At 35.6% G+C, this 23010-nt stretch overlaps 1 protein-coding gene and 1 pseudogene across 9 annotated transcripts in view; one reads left to right on the top strand and one right to left on the bottom strand.

Annotated features, from left to right (window-relative positions):
• The window catches only part of NKTR (natural killer cell triggering receptor), a 56140-nt gene that overhangs the window by 20412 nt on the left and 12718 nt on the right, over positions 1–23010 (bottom strand). For 5 of the 9 annotated variants that reach the window (XM_077753718.1, XM_077753717.1, XM_077753721.1 and 2 more), the window contains exons 3-8: positions 13918–13992; positions 13059–13166; positions 11426–11470; positions 9594–9681; positions 1112–1141; positions 230–375 (exon numbers count right to left, since the gene is read on the bottom strand). In XM_077753718.1, coding sequence (XP_077609844.1) covers positions 230–375; positions 1112–1141; positions 9594–9681; positions 11426–11470; positions 13059–13166; positions 13918–13992 — 492 coding nt within the window. Of the gene's footprint in view, positions 1–229; positions 376–1111; positions 6106–9593; positions 9682–11094; positions 11123–11425; positions 11471–13058; positions 13167–13917; positions 13993–23010 lie in introns of those variants that run through there. The other 4 variants (XR_013332528.1, XM_077753725.1, XM_077753722.1 and 1 more) reach the window with 4 other exon arrangements.
• LOC144223039 (small nuclear ribonucleoprotein G pseudogene) lies at positions 11981–12175 on the top strand (annotated as a pseudogene).

Here is a 23010-nt window from a genome sequence, read left to right on the forward strand (position 1 = left end):
GTGGTGGTTTGGACAAGGCTGTAACACGGGAAGTAAAAAGAAGTAAGATTTGATAAGATTTGTTGATGGCTTGGATAAAGGTATGATACAGAGGCATCAAGGTTACTGGTGTATGTACTATTCGAATGGCCTTTTCCACTGCTAAAGTTCAGGAGGTTATCTTTAAGCTATAATCTTTGCCATGTTTTACCAGTATCCTAGCTCCCCTCCACTCGCCCAAAACTCTTACCATCTTTTGTTGATTTTGTGGCAAGCACCCCACAGTCAATAACTCGCACATCTGCATAAGGTCTGCTTGCAGCATCAGTTTTCAGATTTTCAATCTGTTCAATTACTTCAAAACCAGAAATAACCAATCCAAAGACGACATGCACTCTGTCACAATACAAATTCAGGAAAGAATTGGTCTGATGACAATTAACCCGTAATCAGTAATCAAGACAACTGTCATAAATGACACGTCTACAGACCTAAATATAAAAGCAAAGGGTTTGATGAATGAAGCAACTAGAAGGGAATTAAAACTTGACATCTGCTTCATAAAACAGAAAAATTAAAAACACGACTCTGGGGCACCTGGGTCGCTTAGGCGGTTAAGCGTCCGGCTTTTGCTTAGGTCATGATCTCGCGGTTCGTGGGTTCGAGCCCCGCGTCGGGCTCTGTGCTGACTGCCAGCTCAGAGCCTGGAGCCTATTTCAGAGTCTGTGTCTCCCTCTCTCTCTGACCCTCCCCTGCTCACACTGTCTCTCTCTCTCTCTCCTAGAAATAAATTAAAAAAATAAAAACACGACTCAAACCAGGCCTTCATTTTCTGCTTAAAACAATATTTCTTAACTATTTTATGATGAAGAATCTGAGAACAATCAGATTGCACTTGATACTCAGAAACCATGGCTACAGGTCACTCAAGACAGCATGGCTGAGAAGTCTACCCATGGGCCCAGACTCAGTGGCCATATCACACTAACTAACCTGTGATCCTTAAGGAGTGGCTTGGCTGTCAGAGACTAGCTCAGAGATCAAGAGCACCCCCTAGAGGCCATCCATGGTCCAATCTGCAGTGAACTGGCCACCTAAACAACTCCCCAAGGTAATAAAACGTAACTCTTACCCATCCAAGTGTGGAGCAGGTTTGGTGGTACTGTGTAAACATCAACACAAAGATGGCAAAAACCAGGTGTTCAGGTGAACAGAGCAGAAGGGTTTAAAGCACAGCATGTAGAGAACAAAGAGGTAAAGATAAAAAGATAGGGGAAAAAGTTAAACGTGATACACACTTGAACTTAAAATTACCTTACAAACAGCAAGTAGCCAATTTACTGGTTAAAAAAATTAACCTCAAGATTATAATTACAAAGTTGTATATATCTCTCCAATATGAGGACTATACCTATACATAACATGAAATAGGTTTGAAATGCACAGCATATACAATAAAATTAAAGTTACTCTTGAATCCAAAAGAACAACAAACAAAGCAAAAACAAACTCAAAATTCATCAAGAGAATTAAAGAGAATTAAAAAGCACTATCATCTGCCCTAGGAAAGAAAAGTGTGATCAACACTTGCCCCCCACACTTCAGTGAGTTCTTCTAGTCTTTACTTCTCATACTGAGTCAGTCTGCATCTTTTAGGAAGGCAGATGGAGGTAGGCCTCGGGAGTCCTGTTTTCAGGACTCCCTGTCCCTCCCACCTATGGTGAAGTTCTTCCATTCTCACAGCAACTCTGAAAAATGTAACAGGGAGCAAACCTTCAATGTGTCAAATTTCTGATAGCCAGCAAGTAATGATGGATAAATTAGAGACACCTTAAATTTCTATGGCTCAGAAAATGCCCAACCAGCTTCTTCTGGCCACAAACTGGCAGAGAGTCACTCTTGGGAAGACTTATGGGGTATATTTAGTTAAGAGATTTTGAACCCAAACTGGTTTTTCCATAGCATTTTCACAAATCTTCACATTATGTGAACTGCAGTGAAAACATTCAAAAGCCACAAAAATCTTAGTTTATAAGAGTAAGAAATAGAAGAATTTGAGAAAGGACACTGGATATGAGGCCATGTTAAAGCAGTTAACTCTACTAGAAGCTCCCATATCAATTTTTATATTCATTTTAAGGCAATTCTAAGACATGTAAGTCAACAAAGCACAATTTTTAACCTTCACAGAAATGTTAAAAATCATTACAAGGAATGGTAGATAGCATTTATACTTACATTAAGAATATTCAGTTCTAAAAAAGCCCTACGGAATTTTTAAAAACTGTCAATTTAGGAAGTTCAAGAATCTTAAAAGCAATCTTGAATTTTAAAACCACGAAGTCTCAAATTCTCCTTAGAAGACTGAGGAGTGGTAATTCAAGCCATATAGTAAAAATGAGTAAAAACAGAAGAAAAAGAAAATCTAGCAAGCTGGTGAGGAACTAATGATTAAATAATTAAACTAGAATCCAGAAACTACTTTGGATAGTAACTTTAAGATGGAAATGTGCTTCCCACAAATATAAAACTTTAGCAAAGCACACTAATGATAGGAAGAAATTAGTACGTATGCTAGACAGTGATTCCACTGTATGAAAGAACTAAGTGGGAAAATTTTTAAAGGTAGAAAATGTTCTTATAGTATAAGGGATCTATTTCAATTATGTAGTAGTGAAAACAAGGAGTGGCTTATTAATTAGATATATTCCCCCTCCTTCCTTGATCCTTTCTCTCACAACTCTTGAATCTTTCAGTACTAGGGAAAAGCCTACAGATTTTCTTAAAACATACAAAACCCAATTCAATTTGCTACACTGGCTATTAGGAGTCCTGTAAAAACCACATGATGTCAAAACTTTTGAGCACATGGTGAGATGAAAACAAGCCAGCTAAGTGCAGTGATGTAGCAACATACTACTTGAGACTCAATTCGAAGATGGAATCTTTATGACAGATTCGAGTTTTGTTTTGAATTCACATGAAAACTGAGGACGAAAAAACTTGGGCCCTTTACTGTAATAGTGAAGAAAACAAATGAAGACAAGAACAATTATCTTAAGGACAAACTTCAGCTGGCCTGCTGTGCCTAAACTGGTATGAATAATTAAGTCTATCACTTGCATCTGCAGTTTGGAATGCAGAAATACAAATTTATACTTTGATTGGGTTAGACTACATATTAATACTAAAAGTATCCAAACAAAGAAGCCCTTTGGGGTTCTCAACCTACATTCCAGGAGTAGAAATAACAGTGTGAAGCAGGCACACTGACACTGGGCTGACAACAGACATGTAAAAACAAAGGACACTGCGAAATCGGCAGGGAGAAAGGATAAGCTCAGTCCAAGCTACTCAATCCTACTCAACCGGGCAAAGAGATCTCATCCCACCAACTCTTAATCGTACTGATCTCTCAAAACCATACAGTTGTAAAGGCCCATGCAGTGGGGACATATACTCAATAAGCTCAGGCTTTAAAGGCCAGAGATTATCATAAATATGTAAGTTTACACATGCTTATGAAAACATACCTAAAAGAGAAAGAACCACAAAGAACATTTCAAAGTATAAAAGCTTTTAATATTTTCACATTTCCATTTTCTCCTGTCACCCACACACTGATTTTCCAGTTTCATCTACCCCCTGAATATATTTTTAAAAATATATGCATAAGGATTCATTTAAACTTTGTGAATCCTAGAAATCAAAGTGTCACTATTACTCCCGAAAACAATCTACATTTTTATACCATTATCAAAGAATCTTTTGGCCTTATATGGAAATTAACAGTTCTGTACTGAAATGAAATCTAAACCATTTTACACAATATACCCTTTTCCCCACCCTCCCCCAAAAGAGGTGTGGAAAATGGTGGAAACAAGCCACTGAAATTAAAACATACTTCTCAGGATTAACCATGAACAATAAAACACACTTGTTTTACATGTACTGCTGCCATAAATCAAGCAGAAAGTTTTTCTTAAAATCGTTCAATGCACATAACAATAGGATTAAAGAGATAAAGGCAAAGAAAGAGAAAGAGAGCCTTAGAGTAATGAGACATTACCTTTGGAGCGCACGGTGTAACACTCTTTCTGTAAATTTTACACAAAAATGGCAAGAAATAAATTGTAATACACTTTTAAGACAAGACTGATTCTATGTTTTAATATCAATATAACTTTGAAATTAAGTATTTTCAAGTTTTAGGCAAAGCAAAAAAGCTTTTTTAAAATGGAGGGCTCTAAATTTTCTTTCACATAGGATATGTACGTAGAGATCAACTGTGCTTAAGAAAAACATGGTGGTTAAAATGGGAATCTATCTGCTCATAACCTTAGTATTATAATACTAGAGTGTGAATAACAAAGCATTCTGTTTTGCTTTGCAAATCCTACAAACTAGTAATCAACCAACATCTTTCTCAAAAAGAGAATAATGTATCCTGAGTATACAAATCTAAATATCTGAATACCGGGGCAGTTACTACCAGTGGAAAGCAAAAACTTCAACGAAAAGAACTGAGTTAAGAGAATTCAGCACAAAATTTCAGGGAACTTTTTTCTTTTTCAGTAATTCTCTTCAAGTAGTTAAAAGAATCTTTCATATTTCTACATTTGAAATCTTTTTCTTCACACATCATGAAAGACCACTATTAGGAGTAAATGAGCAATGTTTAGATTGTAGTTTCTGTTCACTGTCTTTACATACACTTCCTAGTTAAGTCCCCCAAAATAATAATAAAATATTATAGCAGCATAACTAGACTTTTAAGGATCTTCTCAAAGGATAAAAAGGCAAGAGGGATGAAAGTATTAGAGTGTGCTGTCAAATTTTGGCCATGATACTTGCTTTTCCTGCCTAATCTCTGACTTTCCCCATTGTAAAAAATTTTTAAAAAAATACACAGTCCGACCAACTGTAACTCCATTAAACTTTAAACATTTCTACTATAATCAGACCAAAACCCACATTATACACAGTGGATAAAATTCTTTATAAAGGCTTTGGACATACTAAATCTTGAAATATTTTAAAATAAGCTTTAATTTCCTATAAAGGCACTGACACATGAATCGCTGTTAAAAAAATAATACAATGCTTCAAATTAATGTGGTGTTTTCAATGGATGTTTTAAAAAGAAAAAGTGACTCCAGGTGTAAAGTAGTATGGAAATAAAAATAACCTATTTCTATCTAATGTAGCCTCTCACATGCAAGTTTTCCCTTCAATTTGTGAAACGACCACACAATGATGGAAGAGGCACCAAATTATATAGAGTGAAAGGGTCATGGAAACTAACCAAGCCAGGTTACAGAGCTCTTCCTGTGTGTTCCAAAAGTCACCAGAGAACTTTCAAAAGTTCAGCACTCAGCTTAACATAATACACATCAAACACTACTAGACACAAAAAATTCCTTCCAGGCTGCTAACACATATGTCACATAAACACTAAGTAATAGTAAGACTGGATGTTACAGATGACCCTTCATGTTCAAAGAACTTGGGTTTAAGGTAATCCAACCCATCAACATCTTTGTTGATGAAAAATCTTGCAATTTACACATGAAGATATCACCCAACAAAAGGAAAGAAAACCAGAACCGCCCAGGTTATTAACACTAGCATTTCTTCTCACACAAATTCAAGAACATGTGGAGGGAAAAAGCATTTCTGCACAAATTCACTGCTGCTACCCAAAATCTCCACACAGTTTTATAAATCCTTTAACAACAAACCACCCTCAGCTCCCCTAGAATGACCAGCACTTCTCTCCTACGGAGGCAAGCAGCCTCCTGCCAAGTCTGCTTAGAATACATCCTGGAACTTCTTTATGTTGTCCTCCCATAGCCCTATTTATGTCTGTTAAAATATAAAGCTTTTTGTTTCAACTTTGACTTTCTTACATTATCTCGTTAACTTTGCAATCATCATGACCAATGACAGTGGCCAGTGACAAAGCTGTTCTCAGCTCTGTAGGTCTTCCTACTCCACGGCTGTACATAAGGTCCCACAGAATAAGCAAAGGGAGACCAGTGTAACCACCACGTCATCGTTCTATCCACAGCTGATGAAGACGGTGGCCTAATTTAGACAAATGAGCCAGCAGCTTCTTTCCAGCACCTTTCAGAATCATGAAAATTAGGCAATTAGCAAACTCTTTCCTTTAGGCAAGACAATGTTTGCACAGAAATCATTCCTCATTTTCAGAAACTTTGGATCGACCTACACTTTCTGCCTTTTATGTCCACATTTTCATGCCAAAATGTTTACTTTACCTATGAGAATGGGATAGATACTTTATAAACCAAAAAGGAAAGACAAAAACTAACTCAATGTGAATAGCAAATAAAACGAAAACAAAGGCCTCCTGATAGCTAGGCTCTAACCCAGAAAAACGGTTATTTAACACAAAGCTGTAAATCACCTGATTAATCTTTTTAATGACTACTTCATGCAATACCTTATCTTTTCAATGAATATATACAGAAACAATGAAAATTAGGAGACTGTTATTACTAACAGTCAAAGGAAAAGAAAAATGTTTCCCCGTGTATCATTTCATTTTAGCATTATACATACAAGGAAAATGCTGGTCTAGATCGCATCCTTTTTCCTCTATGACTTCACAATTCTATAGCTTTTATTATGGTTTCTTTCTAGTGTTTGGCTTCAACAAATAAATAATAAAAAGAACAAAATGACTAAATACGGAGTTAATTTGGTTACTACATTGGTCCCAGGTCTTTGAATTTCTTCAAAAATACTTTGACATGACCAAACCATTATTTCCTTAGTGATTCATGGGGACAGTGCTATATATCATCTCTTCCATGTTTCTTGAGCAGTATTATTCCAGAAAGAATCAGTTTTCTTCTATTTAGACCCTCCCCCAAGGCAAAATCTTTGTGACTAACACAGTAGTAGTCATAGGCAGTAACTGCAAAAATCACAGCTTTAAAGAAGAAAATGTGAGTTTTATGAGATACATAATTGTTCCATCCAAAGGAAGCATATGCGTGCAATCATGTTTAACAAAAATTATATGTGCCTTAGGAAGGGGAGGTTTTAAGTAATAAAGACAAAAGTTACTGCACAAAGCACAAGAATCTTTGAGGAACATTTTGCAAATACACTAACAGTACCAAACTTACTCCTTAGGAATTACAAAATAGCTTTAAAATATGAGCTACAAATGCAGTTTTGCAAGGATGCATTAAAAGTCCTTACTAAGCCTATCAAATTGGAATTGTAAAGGGAGTTGGTGGTATTTTACCACCCATTCTCACACCACCCTTTCTTGTTCCAAATGCAGAAGAGCTGCTCCAGGTGACGAAGGGCAGAGCTGTGGTGAGAGGGAGGGATGCAGCCACCGCCTGGGGAGCTACTGGCCAGCCCTGCCGCCACCAACCCTCACAGCCCCAACTTTTTAGAGTGATTGTCTGTGACCGTTTACACAACTTTAAGATAATACATTCTTTTGTTTGTTTGTTTTTACTACTTCCAACTCCAAAAGGATTTGGGCTTGCAAGACAGAGATTTTCAAAGATTTCTCTTTCATGGGTCATTATCTCCATTTTCCCTTTCTATAAAAGCAAGGAGTGTTTTGATTAGAAAGGTGAATGTTAGTTTTATTTTATCCTTCAACCCATGGGGAACTGGTAGTTTTAGCCAGCATAAAAAAAGCACATGCCACAAAAATCTCTTTTTAAAAAAAAATATAAGGATTTTTTTTGGTATGTGCAAAACCACTAAATTGCTTCCAAGATTGCTTTTAACTGCAAACTCATTTCCACAAGTAAATTTCAAACTGAAAGTAGAAAATTTTCTTTCAACACAAATTCACAGTGAATTTACTGCCATCTATCACTGCCATCTACAGTTAATTATGAAAACAAGCTTAAAAATTTTAACCCTAATTCACGAATGTTAAAACTTTCATTTGGCATTCCTTGTCAAAAATACCATCCAATGTAAAATTAAACTAGGTAGAAAGCAAAATGGCCTTAATTTTGTTTGATACTAAGCATTCCTAGAAAGGACTTAAGGAAGTACTAAAGAACACAGAAACAAAACACTATATTTTTTGAAGGGAGAACCTCAGACACTGGGTTTTAATTAATGTATGTGCCTGCACCGAGTTTTACACTCTGTGCACGAGATGACTGGTGTGGAGCAATGGGAAGGGGCTGGTGCTGCCTGATCAATATTCATGTACCGATATAAAAAAAGAAATCTAAAAGAAACTTTAGAGCCCTCAGATGGTAGCTTCTTGACCAATGAATCATTAGTTTATCATGTTCACAGTTCAGATAAGCTTAAAAATGGAAAATGGGAAACCTCAATCAAAGAATAAAGTTTTAAATTATTATAAAAGAAGTTTTTCAAAGTATTTCCCACTTTTTGTTTGTTTTTGGCCCTTAAGAAGGTTAAGGATAGAAACATACTCTAGTAGAGAAGTCTTAATAACTACTGCTCTATGGGATCAAAACATGATCTAGGAACAAATGATTTTGGTCCTCCTTTTTTCCTGCACAGCTCCAACACTGTCATCTTCCATCAGCTTTCCATTTTTAGGACATTCTTAGAAACAGAATGCCCCTTATCTGAACTTTTATCAGATCATGTTGGAAATCTATTTTGCAGACAACTTTAAAATGTGAGATTTATTTTACATGAATAATTTGCTCCTTTAAAGACAGGGAAGCGCCATTCATACTCATACATTCAGAAAGATGACAAAAATTTTTTTCTGGTAAACTGTGATAAAATATTTCTCCAACATAGACAGCAAAACTCCAGAGATTTACTTCCAATCAAAAGCATTGAACTTCATGCTAGTCAATTATCGTTCGTATTTTACATCATGGGATTATAATAAAAATAGGTTTTAGAGATATAACTACAAGTCTGCCACAGTTCTTTCAGATGAGAAGTAAGTAAGGTTTTGCTTGTACGTTTACCTACGTGAAAAGTTGTTTATTTTTTTTTAAGAAGTAAGTTCAGCATTCGGAAGTTTCCTGAGTGATAATCTCACAAGTTTTGGTGGAAATGACAACAATATTGGGTTAATTCAATTATGCATAGAGATCTCAAAAGATTTAAGATTTTTACAATGCTGACGCAACACCAAATCAACTCATCTCTATACAGTATTAGAAATAATGGCATCTCTCTCAAATGAACTCAAAGAGTTCATTAAGAGAAAAAAAAAAGCCACCATAAAAAGGTTTACTCAAAACAACTACTTTCCAGGCCAAGAGTATATCTACTCCTAATCTATGAACAATTTTTAAATGTTGATCAACAGTTTATGTTCCAATCTAGTTTTAGCAAACTGAGCTCCCAAATTTGCTAAGTAGAAGCCAACATATTTTGAAAATAATGTACATCTTCAAGTTACATCTTGTAAGTACCTTTCTTCAAATGCAGGATATATGCTGAAAGCTGAGGCGGCTGTTAGAGCTTACCAGTTACTGTAACATTAGAAATTAAGAATAACGCCCAAGTTGACAGAATTCTAACATTAAACTTGGTTAACTATACCATCTTTCTCATGAACAGCGCTTCTCTGTTTAAGAAAAGCTCATCTCTGAATTATGCCTACTCACATGAAAAACTGGGAACCATTGGTATGTTTCCCTCGATTTGCCATTGACAAAAGGAACGCTCTGTCATGTTTGAGAATAAAGTTTTCATCTGTTTGAAGAAAACACAAATTCGTCAGTCTCCAATTATAAGCCACTTTTAAAGTGTAATGTTTACAGTAATAAATAGAAAGCAAAGGATGAAATTCCTCTTCTGGTCAGTACAGATACTTGTCTGAGTATTTAGAAAAAAATTTTTTTAACTAATCAAAAACCAAAAGCATAAAAAGATCCAAGATACTACTTAAAGCCTTGAGGAAAAGAACACATATTTAATACTTGATACAAACAGCCTTAGAACAGTCACTTTTAGTAGTAACATACTTTGGCTACATGATACGCAGACTATTACTTTCAGGGAAAGCTAGTAAAGAAATTTTAGAAAAATCTTTACAGTAAAGCTCATTTCCTTCAAATTTCCAATTATCCTACGTAATGCACTCAACATGGGAGAAGTTTAATAATCTTATGCACTTAATTTCTATATGGTACATTTATTACTCAACTGTACTAAAGCTAGACTATGAGAGCAAAAACCAAAAACTTATATAAATTAAGTTGTAAGAATATGCCTACATTAAATCAAGTATATAGATTCCTAACAACAGGATAAAAAATTAGCTAAGGTAGAAAATCCTATAAAAACAAAAACTTAAAGGGCAAAATATAATTTACAATACATAAGTATCTGCCGCAGGGAACAACCACATTCAAGCGGCCTACAACATTAGTCTCAAATTGCTATGAGCTGACAGAACCAGCTAATGAGTGCTTCCTACTGGCTCAGAGGAAAAACTGAGTGTCGTAAGGATCACTCCGAGAGGATTTTAATTCCAGCAGAAATATCTTGAAAACTAATTTAAATTTCCTTTTAACATTCATACAAACAAGTCTTTCTTTAAAACAAACAGAAACATAGAAAACTTTAAAAAATGATTACCTTAGGAACAGGCTTCTGAAAAAGAGTAGTAATCCATTTTCCCCCAAAAGAAATATAAGAGACTATTATAACACTGAAGCTACCATGGCATTAAAATCTAATCAGATTGGATCCCATTATAAATCTCTGCAACTGACTTTTCTAAGGCTTTTTGGGGCAAATGCAATATGAGACTTATGCAATACTGCCACTGTAGAAATAAAATACAATCATATAGTTCTAGTATACAAAAGAAAACATACAAACCTTTGAGAAAGTAGGAAATACCAACTTTTATTCAAAGAAATTGTTTGGTTTAAGGGGGGAAAAAACACAACTAGATTTTTTTTCCCTGATGTAGAACTAAACCCATTGTGAAAAGAAAAAAGATACAGATGCATGTATGAAATAGTACAGAGAATTTTCCAAGTCTTCAAGCAATATAAGAAATCCAGCCACAACCTGACCCAGGCTATCCATAAATTTATTAGGAAGGGTGCAAGGGAACAGAATTGGAGTTTGTGTTACTGAGCTTCGTTCTCTTACCTTTTCATTTTGCAAAAGACCACATTCTCTATAAACAAAAGAATATGTTGACAGTTTTAGGCAGGAAGATAGGAGTTTTCATGTATATAGTTGCCTAACCTCCATGCTGAAAGTCATGTTTAACCATAAAGTTAGCCTTAATTTTGTCAATTAAAAGTTACATATTACAATATAATTTATCCCCAAGTTCATGCAAATAAAGTATTTTCATGCAGCATTAGTTTCATGCAAAAAGTGAACTATAAGTAAACCTCTCCTCATTAAAAGTACATGATCAAATTTGCTTTAATATCAGAACTGAAACAAAAGACCATAAAATATTAAGCCTTACCTTTAAAATATCCACCATAAATTGATTCTCCACCTTTTCCATTACCTGCAAAATAATGTCCTATATTAAGTAACAATGATAATTTAAAATATACTAATACATATAAATTACTTTTTATGCTTTCAATTTGCTAAAGAAGCTAACAACTTGTAATTGCCATAATCAAAATTCTACAAATCCTCAATTAACCTCATCTTTAAATATAAGTACAAAAAAGTCCAATACTGTTATAATAAATATTATTAAAAATTATCACCAGGGGCACCTGGATGGCTCAGTCGGCTGAGCATCCAGCTTTGGCTCAGGTCATGATCTCATGGTTAACGAGTTCAAGCCCTGCGTCGGGCAATGTGCTGACAGCTCAGAGCCTAGAGTCTGCTTCAGATTCTGTGTGTCCCTCTCTCTTCCCCTCCCCTGCTCATGCTCATGCTCTGCCTCTCTCTCTCAAAAAATAAATTTAAAAAACATTAAAAAAAAAATCTCCATAGGAGGCATCTTTGAGCTCGCCGAGTAGACACCAAGAGCAAAGCACATCCTCCTGAGTTGAAAAAATTTATGGGCAAGAAATTATCATTGAAATTAAATGGTGGCAGACATGTCCAAGGAATATTGTGGGGATTCGATCCCTTTATGAATCTGGTGATAGATGAACGTGTGGAGATGGCAACTAGTGGGCAACAGAACAATATTGGAATGGTGGTAATTCGAGGAAACAGCATCATCATGTTAGAAGCCTCGGAACGAGTATAAACGATGGGTGTGTTCACCTGAAGAAACCAACTGCTTCCACATGTCCCCTCCATAGTACCTGTTTTACTACAGTATAAAAATCAGGTCATGCATTTTCATATTGAACTTTTTTGTTAAATAAGCTTTTTTAATAGTCAAAATATGTTTTCTCAAACATTGTGAACATGGAAAATTGAATGTTAGCTCTTATTCTAGTTTTTTCTAACATGAACTGATTCTGGTTGAGACTGAATTGTTTAAGCTTTTATGCATTAATATTGAAGAATTTGATTAAATGTAACACATGGCTAGGATGGCTTTTTTTTTCATCTTTTAATGGAAAGATAACCTGCAAACCTGAGCAGATTTCTTCTGAAACATTAACTGTAATTTTCAAAACTCTTGTAGTAGTTTTGATGTACTCTGAATTTTCCAAGTACATCTACATTCCAAGTATAGTGCACTTGAAGTAAAACACAGGAATTAACGATACAGTTGTTTATTTTGAACATAAACAGGGAAAATTTTTGAATACAAGAATGGAAATAGAACTCTAGAGAAAAACAAAACAAAACAAAATCTCCATAATCCATTTATTTCAGAAAGTAATCAGACCAACAAAATTCAGGAAGAATAAAAATAATATACAAGTACTTGGCATTCATTATAAGGGAATTTACCAAATATTTGGAATATTATTAAAAGTATATAAAAACAAAATAAAATGGCTTAGTATTTTGTTTTTCATACATTCTTGCTCTACAACGTTCATTCATCCAACATCTATTTGTAGACCACTTAATATTTACATTATACTGTAATACAATATTTACAGTTAAAAGTATAATGAGATACATAAGAAACCGATAGTTGGAGTTATTAGAAGCATAACTTTTAGCTCTACCTTCGCTGAAGTCCCCACCCTGAATCATAAAGTTTTTAACCACACGATGGAATGTAGAACCTTTATAACATAACTTCTTCCCAGTTGTTTTCCCAAGGCCTTTCTCTCCTGGAAAACAAAGAAATGAAGTTTAACTACAAATTATCTTTCCATGGAAATGCCCATCCAATTAGTCCTTTGTGAAACCCCTCCCATGTGCTGTAACTGTAAGAGATACAAGACAGGGAGAAGACGGAAAGCACGCATGAACCAAAGTAAGTATCAAGTAGCATATAAATGTTTAAATTGTGTGGCAGCGATTCTACGTGCTACAGGAGAAAAGCAAGATTAGAAATGCTTATCCTTTCAGCAAAAGAGGGTGGTCAAGGAGTTGGTACAAACATTGTATATGTATGCAAGTATATCCAAGCACACACTTAAAATCTTAATTTGCTATTTTTTTAATTTGCTATTTTAAAATAACATTATAGAGGTGTTCCTATTTTAGTTTAAAAAAATATAAACCCAACTATAAATAACAAACAACTGCATTACATTTTGTCTATCTTCTAATCCTAAATTTCTTGTGAAATCTAAATTGTTCAAATGCTAAATTTGTTCAAAAAACAGAAATTTAGAATTTGTGAACTACAATGTTTCGAGATTATATGCAATAGTACTTTCTTTTTCACTTTTAACACCATTTCTTTGTCCTCTCTTCCCTTTAAGAAATGTTTCTTTGATTTCCTCTCAGAAAAAATAGTGTTTCTTAATGTGCTAAACTCACTTTACAGCCCAATACTTTTTAAGGAAAATATCTACTCTGTGAAGCAAGATAAAACTGCAAGCCACGATTTCTCATCGTTAATAATTCATTTACCTGAGCATAGGCAAAGGAAGTTTTTGCATGTTTTTGGACATATGTCTGAGAAGAGCTGAAACATAATGCGACCAACTGAAATAAAACACATTAAAAAAAAAAAGAGGTAAGCAAGATGATTAAACAGATCACATTATATATGGGAGAAAATAGATAAATAGAATCAACAACTACAAAGTCCATTTCTGTAATTTAACTTTTCAAAAGCCTTAATAGGAAAAAATTTAACTCAGCAATACCAACAAGAATTCTACTCTATTTGTTAGTGCTAGAACTCATATGCAGCCTAAGTGGTTTCAGCCCAAAAACTGTAGGATTTCAAGTGTCTTGTAAAGGGGCTTCATATTATTAGATCTCTTTTAGTACAGTCTCCTACCTGAACACCATTAATCTGCTTTAAAATATTCTCAATAATAGTTGTCTAATCTATGCTTGAGCCCCTCCAGTGATGAGAGCACATCATCAAAAGACAGTCATTCTGGCCCATACTGTTAGAAGAAGGTTCTTCTGTCCTCTGTGTCTCGCTTTTTACCTTTATGCAAGAACTATTTAGAGCCAACTTCCTGAACTGCCATCTTGGTTATGGTTCCTAAAAAAAATACCAAAAGCACACAAAACAGACAGAGAAAAAACACAATACACAGGAAATGAGAAGGAGCAAGCTTACAAATCTGATTTAACCAAGCCACAGGGAAGCACTTCACAAATTTTTTGGTCTCAGGACTCCTTCAAACTCTTAAAAATTATTGAGCTTTTACAATGTGGGTTATTTCCATTGCTATTTACTGTATTATAAACTAAAACTCAGAAATTTTTAAAAGACAATATAAAGCACACATTTCGATCAGCTGTCAGAGTGGTGAGATCATTACATATTGTATAATCTCTGGAAAATTCGACTTGTGAATGAGAGCGCAATAGGCAAACTGTATTATTACAAAAGTAGTTTTGCTTTACAGACCTGAAAGCCTCTCAAATAAAGTAAAAAATATTTTGATTTACAATCACCTTCCTGAGTTCCCTTTCCTTTTATTCTACACAATCCTTCCCATTATGAAGAAACATTTTTATTTAATCAAAGGGACTTAAGAATAAATTAAAATTAACTGTGAACCAAATGTAAGTTGTTTTCATCACGGATACAAACTGACTTGATTTACTCTGTATGACTAAGATTTGAATTTATTCCTGGCAATGTCAGTCAGTTCCTCTGAGGACAAAACAAAGCTACTAACTACCTCATAAGAGACACCCTTACGGGATAAAAAGTAGGATTAATGGCATCACATAAGACTTTCTTCTGTCAACACTCTGCTTATAGTTTCAATGCAACCCAATTTTAAAGCAATTTTAAAATGTTCTAGCTGATCTTTATATCTAAAGGAATGAAGAAAAAGATAGGGAATTAGAATTTTTTAAAATGCATGAAATATCAGTAACAATACCACTCTTTATATTTGCATGGAAATATTTTGCCAGTGTAATAAAAGTATTTTCAATCTTTATAAATCCCTGGGAAATGGCTGGCTCGATTGGTGACAAGTCCAAAACCATCTAGCTTTGCCAACTAGAATATAGATATTTGGAATCTCTGTAATATGGTTACTTTCTAGGATAAAAGATATAATCAAAATAATTGAAAACTTAGCCTTTTTCTTTTAGAACTATAGTAATTTCAACATCAAGTTTTTTTTTTCCAAAACCTTTAATGATTCCAAATGAAAGCTGGTAAAAGTTTCAAATGTTTCTCTTTCTTCCTTTACAGATGACTGAGTTATGAACCTTCTAGTGGTACAATACACTTGAAAACAGTTAAATGTAATTACATTTCCATGTCTAATATTCAGAGAGGGATAGCAAATGACGATGTTTTAAAAAAACCACTCACCTCTAATATCTCACCCTCTAACTTGACGAAGAAAAAATATTTCCATTGACTTCTCAATCTCATGGGGCAGGGGTTAGAGCTGAAGTTTTGTGTCTTTTATGGCATTATGTTGTTAAGGATAAAATAAAAAGGGGCACCTGGGCTCAGATGGTTAAGAATCTGACTCAATTTCAGCTCAGGTCATGATCTCAGTTTGTTGAGTTCAAGCCCCGTGGCGGGCTCCATCCTGACAGTGCAGAGCCTGCTTGGGATTCTCTCTCACTCCCTCTCTCTCTGCCCCTTCCCCCCCCCATCTTTCTCTTCTCTTTCTCTCACAATAAATACATAAACTTAAAATAAAATAAACACTGGCTACAGACAGGAAGGACCAAACAAGACACACCTAAGTCATGGTGTAATCCTGATTTGGCCACTAGATGGCAGGAATAAAATCAGCAAGTACTCAAGAATATGGATATAACAAATCTCACCTTTCAAAAATAACATTGTTTCTTGTTCTCAGAAACAGCTGCACTGGAATTACAGGCACAGTGGTGAAAAAGGAGACATATATCATAGACATAAGAGATACAGCAGTTGGAAAAGTGATCATTGGTTGAGGAAAAATATTTAGGAGATGGTATACTGCACAAGGCAAAGAATATCACATATACAATTACAAGTAAGAGATGAAGATAAGAACAAAGGTATGAATGGATCACAGTGGTTAGGCAGAAAGCAAAATATAAGAGGAAATTAAAGAATAGGTATACAATTTCAACAAAATCAGGCCATTTACCCATTTAACTGAGGTCCATCCCATATGTCAGGTTGTCCAACAGTATATAAGACACAGTGCCTGTTTGGGGAGCTCATATCTTAGGTGGGAATGACAGATACAAATCCTTAGACAATGTAATGAGCCATCAGGAGTATGAACAAAATGCACTTATATCCACTCTAGGCCTGACTGATGTGTGTGAGGGCAGAGGGATAGGGACCATGTCTGTTTACTCACCACTCTATCCCCACTGATCTGTACAGAGTCTGGTACAAAATAAATATACAACAAATACTTGAATAAATACAATAAAAACACTTGAAACCAAAACTATTCAAAGATAAACATTAACAAAATATAAAGAACAAATACCTAAATATACAGATAAAAAGTATTCATTAGATACCAGGAAAACTTACTACAAGTGGGACAACATCAAGTCGTTGCTTAATAAAAGCTATTTTCAGAGATATAAAGGAAAAGAGTTTTCTAGCATCCAGCCAGAGACTCATGTCACCTACAGGGAAAAGAAATTAGGCTGACTTCAAACACTTTACTTCAGAAACTGGAGACACCAAGAACACTGTCTACCATCTGAGACTCATATGCTGTGAACAAAGAATTTTATATATATCAAAGGAAATACAATAATTAGATTTCATCCTGAAAAATCTATTTGAAATATAAGCCTGAGATAGGACTCAAGGAACAAATGAGAAAAGGTAGTGGGATAAGAGTCGCACTGAGCACTAAATCCATTATAACACAGAATTAAACCAAAATAACTACAGTAAGTATGGTTACAGAATAAAATATAAATGTTACAGCTATTGGGAAATAAAGTATGTATTGGTAAATTATTTTTGGCTATTTTTGGGAACCTTCTAAAAATAGTTTTTCTTTTGAATAATGTTTTCATGATTCAAAAATCCAACATGGAAAAAACATGAAGAATGAGAAGTCTTACCCATACTTCTGTCAACAGGTAATCACTTTCATTAATATCATGAATATCTCTTCAAACACACAGGTAAATAAATAGTGATATATTCTTATTTTTCTTGTTTTACAAAGCATAATTGCTGAGAGTAGTAATCTTTAAAGTTTTCATCAGGAGAAAAAAAATTTAACTCTGTGTGGTGACGGATATTAACAAGACTTCCTGCAGTGATCATTTTGCTATACACATACATATACCTGATCATTATACTGTATACCTGGAATGAAGATGTTAGATGTCAATTTTTTTTAAGTTTAATTATTTAGTGTGTGTGTGTGTGTGTGAGTGTGAGAGAGAGAGAGAGAGAGAGAGAGAGAGAGGGAGCACACATGAGAGGGAGAGAGAGGGGGAGAGAGAATCCCAAGCAGGTTCCACACTGTCAGCACGGAGCCTGAAGCAGGGCCTGAACCCACGAACCATGAGATCGTGACCTGACCCAAAATCAAGATTTGGATGATTAAATCAACTCAGCCACCCAGGCACCCCGTATGTCAATTATATTTCAATTTTAAGATGAATAAAGATGAGCAATTCCTTGGTTAAAAAATAGGTAGCATGTTTTCCATACTGTACTTTCCTTTATTCACTTAATGAGTGTATCATGAAAATATATATTGCAGTATCATTAAAACCAACAAGAGGGGGCTGAGTTGGTGAGAAAAAGTACATTTCCTCATATTTAACAGTGGGAATCAAGAGGCAGAGGAAATATGGTTTGGCACACTTAAACATGTATGCCATGTTTTAGTTCTACACCTGTAGAACTAAAAATACATTAAACATCTTTCAAGTTACTATGGAGGAGCAATACACAGTACAAAGCTATAAAACAAATAAAAGGAAATAGCAAGAAAACACAAGATTTCAGGCAAGACAAAAAACCACTACAATTTTTTGGGCACACAGAGCTTTTTTCATGACAGGCCATTAAACCCCAGCTAAAAATATCCTGCAGATAGTACCAGCAAAAAACTCAAGAGAATTCACTGGCTCATGTAGTTAGTTGACAAGGATATGGACTGAGCTCAGAGAATCAAAGAACTGTAGGAACCAGGATGTCAGGGAATGAGGCCAGGGAACGGTAGAGCTTCCAGGTTTCAAAAGGCAAAAAATAATGAATACCGCCTCTTTGTCCTGTTCAATGTACACAGCCCTAAATGTTTTCACTGATGATCAGATAAATTAATCATTCAAATAAGAAAGAAAAGCAATAAACAAACCTAACAAAGATATAACAAAGATTTTAATAAAAGTACAAGAAATTAATAAATTAGAAAACAAAAATATTAGACATGGGGCATCTGGGTGGCTCAGTCAGTTAGACATCTGATTTTGGGTCAGGTCATGATCTCATGGTCCATCGGTTGGAGCCCCGCCTCAGGCTATGTGCTGAACCTGGCACCTGTTTCAGATTCTGTGTCTCCCTCTCTGTTCCTCCCCCGCTCACACTCTTACTCTGTCTCTGTCTCTGTCTCTCTCTCTCTCTCTCTCTGTCTAAAAAATAAACCAACAGGGGCGCCTGGGTGGCTTAGTCGGTTAAGCGTCCGACTTTCGCTTAGGTCATGATCTCGCGATTCGTGGGTTCAAGCCCCGCGTCGGGCTCTGTGCTGACTGCCAGCTCAGAGCCTGGAGCCTGTTTCAGAGTCTGTGTCTCCCTCTCTCTCTGACCCTCCCCTGCTCACGCTGTCTCTCTCTCTCTCTCTCTCTCTCCTAGAAATAAATAAAAATATAAAAAAAAATAAAAAATAAAAAATAAACCAACATTAAAAAAAGTAACAATAAAAAAAGAAAACAGAAGTATTAGACTTGATAACTTCCAAAGCTTGCTCTTTTGGAGGAAAAATAAAAAGGGACACCAAAACTTAGGAAAAAAATTATAAGATGGAGACTAAAAAAACAGAACCAAAAAAGAAACAAAATGCTGGTAAGTACCCATCCATAAATACCTCTTCAGATTAAAATGTAATATCAACTCAACCATTTCAGAGCATGACAAAAGATGAAAAACTTAACAAATTTTATGAAGCAAATTAAATTGATACCAAAGCCTGAGAAAGATGATATAAAACAAACTTTAAAACTTTCTATATATCAATCTCATTTTTTAAAAGATACTATCCTGAGACAGAAACCAAAAGAGCATTCAGTGAAGGTTTAAAAAAAAAAAAAAAAAGTGGGGAGGTGATGATGAATGTGAGAAACAGAGAGAGAGAGGTGAGCAGGGGACAGGAGCAGAGGGAGAGACAATCTGCAGCAGGCTCCATGCTCAGCATGGAGCCCAACGGGGGATCAATCTCAAGACCCAGGGATCGTGACCTAAAATCAAGAGTCAAACGCTCAACAGACCAGGCCACCAAAGCACCCTGAACATTCATCCCTTAACATAAGCACAAAAATTCTCAGACACCCTTCAAATCAAGAGCCAGCATTACGTTTAGTGGTAGAACATTAGTATAGCACTAATGTCATTAAAGTAAGGGACAAGTCAAAAGTGCATGTTATCATCACTATCGTTTAATGGTGTTCTAGAAATTCCAGGCAATGCAGCAGACAAGAGAACTATATGAGAAGTACATATATCAAAAAGAGTAACTTTATCATTATTTGAAAGACATAGCTATACATCTAGAAAACCTAAAAGAACCAACTGAAATATTAACAGAAACATTGATATTGTTAATATTTATCTTATGATCAATAAGAACTAGTAAAAAAAGGTAACAGAATTAAAATCATATTCACAACACTAACAAAAAACATTCTAGCTACTCAGCCATAAGAGCATAAGACCTATACAAACTATAAACCTCTGACAGGCATAAAGGCAATCTGAATAAAAAGAGAGACATAACTTGTTCTTAAACAGGAAAACTCTAAATTGCAAATGTGCTCAATTTTCCCTAAAGTAACATATTGTCATTTAATTGCAACCCCGCAAAAGTACTAAGATTTCTGGAAGTATTTAACAAAATGATACTGAAGTTTATCTGAATGAACATGCAATGCCTTTCTCCCCATCAACTTTTTATTGAAAAAAAATTTTAATCTATAAGATCTTTTGCTGTATTAGCTTTATTCCTGCCTCTCTACACAGATAATTTTCTTCTAGTTCAAACTGAAAATTATAGATGTTGTAATGCTTCACCCTAATTACTTTGGCATATACTCCTAAAGAAAAAAGATATTCTGTACTTAACCCCAATACCATTGTCACAATATGTTAATAGTGATTAACACCGCAGTCTAATACATAGTCCATATTTGTGTTTACCCAACTGGTTCCACAATGCCCTTTATACCTCTTTTTTAAATCTAGGAATCTAACCAAAGATTATGCATTGATTTGGTTGTCATGCTTTGGTCTCTTAATCTAAAAAAGCTCCCCCCCTCTTTTTTTTGCATTCTATGAGGAAGCATAAGTCAGTCTAACCCATTATTGGTAATGCTGAAGTATTAGCCAGATCTTTCACTGCCCTCCACTTTTAAATTATTAAGTGGAATGATAACATACATGAATATACTATGTTCTATAACAACTTTTCACCCAACAGTTTGGCCAGTAATGATCCTTTCCCAAAACAATCATACTGAGGGTTGCAAAATGTTTCTTCTAATTCCACCATTTCATTCGTATTTACTGAGCTTGAATTCTGTTAAGATCTTTACCCACCCACTCTATGTCAAGAGTGACAGAGTAACAAGACCAAACCTGAGTCCCTGACATCTTCAGCCTTGGTCTGCTGACTGGCTGGGAGCGGTGTAAGAGAAAATCTGTCTCAGGGGCGCCTGGGTGGCTTAGTCGGTTAAGCGTCCGACTTTCGCTTAGGTCATAATCTCGTGGTTCGTGGGTTCGAGCCCCGCGTTGGGCTCTGTGCTGACTGCCAACTCAGAGCCTGGAGCCTATTTCAGAGTCTGTGTCTCCCTCTCTCTCTGACCCTCCCCTACTCACGCTGTCTCTCTCTCTCCTAGAAATAAATAAAAATAATTTTTTTAAAAAATCTGTCTTTAATCTAAGTCACTGCTATTTAGCCTTTATGTTTAGCAACCATCACCAACATATAGTCTAACAAATACAGATACTTCCATGCAACAGTAAACTATATAACCACTACAAGTGATTACATAAAGCTTAATTTACAGAAATGGAAAAAAAAAATTGAGAACATGCTGTTTAACAGAAAAAAGCAGAGCCAGAGTAGAATGGAGCTTGTACTATTTTTTAAAATTGTGTATGAACCAGTATACAGAATTAAGTAAGATAAGATGTTCAGAAAAGGTTGGTTGTGATTATCTCTGCATGGCAGGATTTTAAGGCAGGTTTAACTTTTTAAATATTATTGGTGTTTTTTATTATGAGCATGTACTATTTTTACTAACAGAAAAAACAAGAAAGCCCTTTCCAGCTTCAAATGTGCCAAACAGATGCAGCAAGTGTTCAGGTCACACAGTTTAGAACCTGCAAATTCACTTTACTGACTGTAATATGCCTTTCTTTCCCTGATGTGTCAGTCATAAACACTGGCAGTCTCTAACCTGAATCTTACATGTTTAAAAAACCATCTTCAAATTGGTGGTTAGGAACGTGGAAAATATTTTCAAATAGAAACAATGTTATAAGTGGCGATTAAGTTCTGAGGATAGCCAAGAAAGCCTACCTGATCTATAATACTGATGTAATCAAGCAAACAGCTAACAGTATTAGCTAAAATTCTAGAAAGAGAGGAAGAGGTGAAAGGAGTTTTTCATTCCTTCCTGCATACAAGGATAATGGAAGATACATTTGGGAAATATTTTTTGCTTTTTTGTTGAAGAATTCCTACTGCCGTATCTATCTTCTTTCCCATCTTAGGCACTCCACTCCCCAGCCAACAAATATCCTAATGCTGCCCTACTCAGCACTCTCCTCAAATCTGCTCTGCTCTTCCAGAAACTTCACAATACTAAACCCTAGGTTTTACATAGCAGCCACACTCGGTTAAGAAAGAAAACCTAGGCTAGAGTCCTGGCTTTCACAATTACTAGCTACATGATCTTGGCTGGATCAATTAGCCCCTCTGAGACTCTCCTCACCTGTAAAATGGGTATAAAGGGCCTGTCTTCTAAGTCCTCATCCAGTGTTCTTTCCAATATGTATACTCAGCTGTCTTCCCAGGCTGTAACATCACTGATTTTCCCTTGACCCAAACACAACTCCCAGAGTGGCTCTCTCATCAAACAGTTTGGAAGAAAGCAGTCTTGGGGCACCTGGGAGGCTCAGTCAGTTAAGCATCTGACTCTTGACTTCAGCTCAGGTCATGATCTCACGATTCGTGAGACCGAGCCCTGGAGCCCTGAGCTGGCTCTATGCTGACAGCACAGGCCTGCTTGATGTTCTCTCTCTCTCCCTCTCTCTCCCTCTCCACCCCCACTCGCCCCTCTCCTACTTGCACATGCTCCCTCTCTCTC

Source organism: Crocuta crocuta, unplaced genomic scaffold, assembly GCF_008692635.1.
Source record: "Crocuta crocuta isolate KB4526 unplaced genomic scaffold, BGI_CrCroc_1.0 scaffold655, whole genome shotgun sequence".
In the NCBI taxonomy this organism is placed as follows: domain Eukaryota; kingdom Metazoa; phylum Chordata; class Mammalia; order Carnivora; family Hyaenidae; genus Crocuta; species Crocuta crocuta.